The 4,777-nt window shown below is 36.1% G+C and overlaps 1 protein-coding gene across 2 annotated transcripts; it reads left to right on the forward strand.

Annotated features, from left to right (window-relative positions):
- Window positions 1-428: 428 nt before the first annotated feature.
- Window positions 429-3,899, forward strand: LOC111068958 (tensin homolog). Of its 2 annotated transcripts, none has more exons than XM_022358774.2 (2): window positions 429-601; window positions 1,821-3,899. In XM_022358774.2, exon 2 carries the CDS (start codon window positions 1,855-1,857, stop codon window positions 3,466-3,468), a length of 1,614 nt encoding a protein of 537 aa, XP_022214466.2. In that variant the 5' UTR covers window positions 429-601; window positions 1,821-1,854; the 3' UTR covers window positions 3,469-3,899. The 2 variants fall into 2 exon arrangements, with proteins under 2 accessions (XP_022214466.2, XP_022214467.2); XM_022358775.2 differs by lacking the exon at window positions 429-601 and adding an exon at window positions 756-869.
- The last annotated feature ends 878 nt before the right edge of the window (window positions 3,900-4,777 follow it).

Raw genomic sequence — 4,777 nt, forward strand, 5'->3', positions numbered from 1 at the left:
TCCAAACATTAAACCAAAAAATTTAAACCAATTTTATAATTTTATTAAATAAATTATAAGTATATAATTAATAAAAATTAATAATTAATATATTTAAAATAATTAATTAAATAAATAAATAAATAATTAAATTAAATAAATATTAAATAACAAAGAACAGAACTGGGGGGTGTCCACTTGAAAAAAAAGAAATTGTTGGTCAAATTTGGGCCCAGCCTAGTGTGTATGCTTGATAAGATCCTAAACTTTTTCGAAACTTTGGAGCTTTATTTGCAATAAATATGTACAAACATACACTGAAATTTGTAGACACATATGTATGTACAAATATACATATGTATTTATAAATGTATGCATGCTTCTATAATGAGAAGCGAGAATAAGAAGCTTTTATGCTTGCCAGCTGCCCCGATAGTCAACTGCTAGATTCTGTTCATGTCGGACGCGCTTTTAAAGCACGGACAAAGTGGTGCCGATTCACACGAATACAAATATATAGAATTGTACATGCTGCAGATACATACTTTTCTATATATGCACACATATAAATAAACGACGATACACCAAAATAGGCTCGATATTTCTTCTTCAGCGAATACTTGTAAGTGAGCTAAAGATCCATGGCGACCGATCATGACTGACCCAACAATTTTGTGCTTAAATTAACATTTTGTATTGAATAAAATTGAAAACCATATGATACTCGTAGGGTACCAATAAAGGCCCGCCAGACCGTTTGCAACATTTATTTCAAATTAAATTATTAAAATTCGGTATTATGCGGATGTACAGAGAAATACAAAAATTTAGCAGTAGTGGTATTTTCATATTGGGAATGATCGATGGATGAACGAAATTTTGGAACACATGTAAATATGTAGTAATTCAATACGGCGACCAAAACTCAAATTGAAGTGGCATTTAAGCAATTTGAAGCAGCGTTCATTATTCTGAAACAACTTGTGAATAACTTAAAAAATCAAAGAAGAATTGTACAAAATTGCTCATGCGAGTGCTGTTTTTACACCCAGTTAGGGTGGTATGGTATTATAAACCAAATGTTTGTTACTACTATTTAGAAGATAGCATCGTCAAACTCCAAGAAATGTCGATCTAGTATTCCCTAGGATGGTCTGTGTATCTTCTCATAAGCAAACCACTAACTCAGTTTTGAAGCGTTTTGTTTTGTTTGACTCAGACGCATTCGACCCGCCCAATATATCATACATATATATGTACATATATGTACGTAGCTGTGTAGGAACTATCTGTCAACAACCAAGTTCTTAGAAGAGATTTTTTTCTATTTATTTAGATAACACTAATCGACACGAGATTTCCTCAAGGAACAAAACCAACTTTTCTTAAAGATTTGGAGCTTAGAAATGGTTTGATGATATATTTTTTTTTCCATGGCAGAACTTTGTTTTAATTATCTTTTCAAAATAGCAAAGTTCTTTACAACCAGACGTAAGATACTAGACTTATGTGAAAAAAGAAGCGTTACCTCTGAAAAAAGCTTTAAAAAAAATACCAGACCTCAAAAATTCTTCAAAAAAAAGTTCTGCCATAGGTAAAAACCATAATTCTTTAAAAAAAATGTAATGTAATGTAATATCTATCAGAAAAAGTCGGTTTGGATCGTTGAGGAAAAAATAAGTTCGATTTTATCGAGTAGTGTAATCAAACTTAATATTCACTTTTTCTCTTATTGAGATATTAATATTAAATGAACGATTGATCTCACGGACCCCTGGTGCTGTAGCTCGAATTCTCTTTCCTTCTTTTTTATTTTATAATTAAAATCCTTTTTTTTTTAGAGATTAAGACGCTGATAAGTTGAACAAGGTCAAAATGACAACAGTGTATGGACTTATTCCTGTGGGTGAGATCGCTCCCTGTATTGAAAATCGCACAAGTCCGGAATCAGATGACACAGAAAATATACCATACCATGCACGTGAAAATGCTCAACCCTTTACGTATGGGAACGTGCCTGTGGGATTCAGTACCAGCGACTTAAGCCATGTCCCGTCAGAGGACGTTTTTGAAACACCAAGTGCAAAACGTGTTCAAAGCACCTACCCAAGCAGTCCTTCAAGCACTCGTAAAAGCACAAGACCCGGCATTTCGCCATCTCGCCCTGTGCTAAGGAAGACGCCTTCACGACAAGAATTTGAAGAAATGTTGATGGAACGAAAAGACAAATCTTTGCGAGAACAAAATAATGCGGCAACTAAGTTGGCACAAAAAGCATCCATACAAAAAGATTTCGATGAGCTGCATGAGAAGCTCAATAAAACCATTCTTTCCACGCAAAATATAAATGGGTCCAAACAGGAAAAATACATAGGCTTCACAGATTCAACACAAGCTGCTTTATGCCCTTCCCAAAGCTCAGAAAGCTTTGATTCCACCCAGCTTGTGGTAGAAAAGAAACGTCCGGAGACGCCAACGTTTCCGGTTGCTCAGAATTTGGTCAACAGTGAGCGATGTATCAGCCCGTACCCATCAGGAACTGCAAAATGCGCAACATCTGAAGAGCAGGGTTTTGTGGCACAACCCAGTATTACTCAAGATGTGGAGCCACATTTGGTGAAGTTTGCCAAAGATTCATCACAATTTTGGTACAAGCCACATATGACTCGAGAAGAGGCTGTGCAGCTGCTGCGTACCGCACAGGTCGGGACATTTCTCATACGAAATTCGACCACATATCGCGATGCATATGGGCTTGTGTTGCGGGTTGCGAAAGCTCCACCAGGCGTACCTAGTACGAGTATATCAGGCAACGGGGATGAGTTGGTACGACATTTTCTTTTAGAGCCTACGAATCGAGGCATTCGTCTAAAGGGATGCGTAAACGAACCAATATTTACGTCCTTATCAGCCTTTGTCTATCAGCACTCAATTAACAAATTAGCTCTGCCATGCACTCTTATTATACCGGACCAGGACCTGCTCCTGTATTCTCGCGACAATGATCTGATATCCAGACAAAAGCAGATTCTTGTACAGGGCGCTGCATGCAACGTGCTTTACTTGTACCAGTGCGATACGGAATCGCTTACTGGGCTCGAGGCCGTTCGTAAATCCGTTCATCAGATGTACTTGGATGCCAAATATTCCCTTCCAATAGAAGTGCATTTAAAAATATCGCAAGAAGGCATTACATTGACCGACAACACCCGTAAAACTTTTTTTCGCCGACATTATGCAGCACAGAATATTTCTCACTTTAGCATGGACCCTAATCAACGATTTTGGAGTGTCAATGCAAGCGACGAAGGATTGCAGCGATCAGTGAACAAGTCAATATTTGCTTTCGTAGCCCGTCCGATGACCGGTACAAAGGACAACCAATGCCACATTTTTTGCGATTTAGCCTTCTCGCAACCAGCATCAGCAATTGTATCGTTCGCCAATAAAGTTCTTCCATTAAGTAAATCAAGCTGTAACATGCTATAAGCAAACTTATGTTATGTTTCATGTTCTTTTTACCCATACATATTGTATTTATTTTGAAGATAGAAGGATGTTTATATTATTTACTGATGAGCTGAAAGTAACTGACAAACAAAATCAAATGCATGCCCAATAAACGAATAAACCACATTTATTGGTAGCTATTAGTTTACAAAAGGAATACCTTGGAAGTATCAAAATCTTTCAAAACTTAAAAAGTTCGATTCTTGCGCTGGATAAATGCGTTCTTAGCCCTTTTAACATCATGAAATATACTGGAATCATTGGAATAATACTGATACGAATCGTACAAAAAGGTTTCATGTACTATAAATGGTAAGGGGCTGTTAGAGTAAAAACATTGCCAGTAACTGTTTTATGTAATGATCGTTAAATAATATAACAACAAAAATTAGGTAAATAAAAATGATCTGCATAAAATCGAGAAAATTACAATATATTGTAAGTTAATATATTATACATATATTTTTGGCGTGTTGAGTTCGGATTCTTTTTAATTTTGAAACAGATATTGGATAGTAGTCAAGATCCTTGATTACTTCAGTTTTGCATCGTGTAAAATTTTAGCGAATACATATATGGAATATGTGGATATTAGAACGTTTTAGGGTTCCATATATCGTGGGATTGCCTGAAAAAGTAGCCGCAATTTTTTAGCAACGGACTCGGGCGAACATAGAAAATTGTTATTTTCTGTTAGGTAGCTTCATAATTACTCTAGTCTTCATCTCAATCTTTGATTAATCGTTTCAGTCTGAGTACTATGTTTAGAATATACCAAACCAAAACATATTTTGTTAATGGATTTGTTCTGGGATGAAGAAAGCAATACAAAAATAGCCAAAGTTAGTAGCCAAAGTAACCAAGTTTTTAAAGTATTATCTACAAGAAACTTACTTAAGGGGCTTTGGAGAATTTTTCGATATTTTTCGGTCAGGCTGAGTCAAGCTGAGTAGCAATCTTGCTTTCGATAGATAAGACAACCAAAGAGTATAACGATATACTAGATCTTAGCACCCTTCTGGCATCTAAAACATTTTCGTAGACAGTATATTGAAGATCTTCCAATGGCCGTTTCATGGGTGCTGGTTTGATATGCTGTAATTATTCAACTCTTCATAAAGCTGTAATCCAGTTAGGGCCGAGACTTCTTGAGTTGTGAGGGTTGTGCTCAACTCCTGACATTTCGACAACAAAAAGTGTTTCTATACCCGTACTAGAAGAGTTAATGGGTATATTAGATTTGAGGTCAAAGTGTATTTGTAACGCAGAGAAGGAAACATTTCCGACC

Source organism: Drosophila obscura, unplaced genomic scaffold (assembly GCF_018151105.1).
Source record: "Drosophila obscura isolate BZ-5 IFL unplaced genomic scaffold, ASM1815110v1 contig_109, whole genome shotgun sequence".
Taxonomy (NCBI): Eukaryota; Metazoa; Arthropoda; class Insecta; order Diptera; family Drosophilidae; genus Drosophila; species Drosophila obscura.

Coding starts and splice junctions, on each gene's coding strand:
- LOC111068958 (XM_022358774.2), top strand. CDS start 1,855: ATGACAACAGTGTATGGACTTATTCCTGTGGGTGAGATCGCTCCCTGT.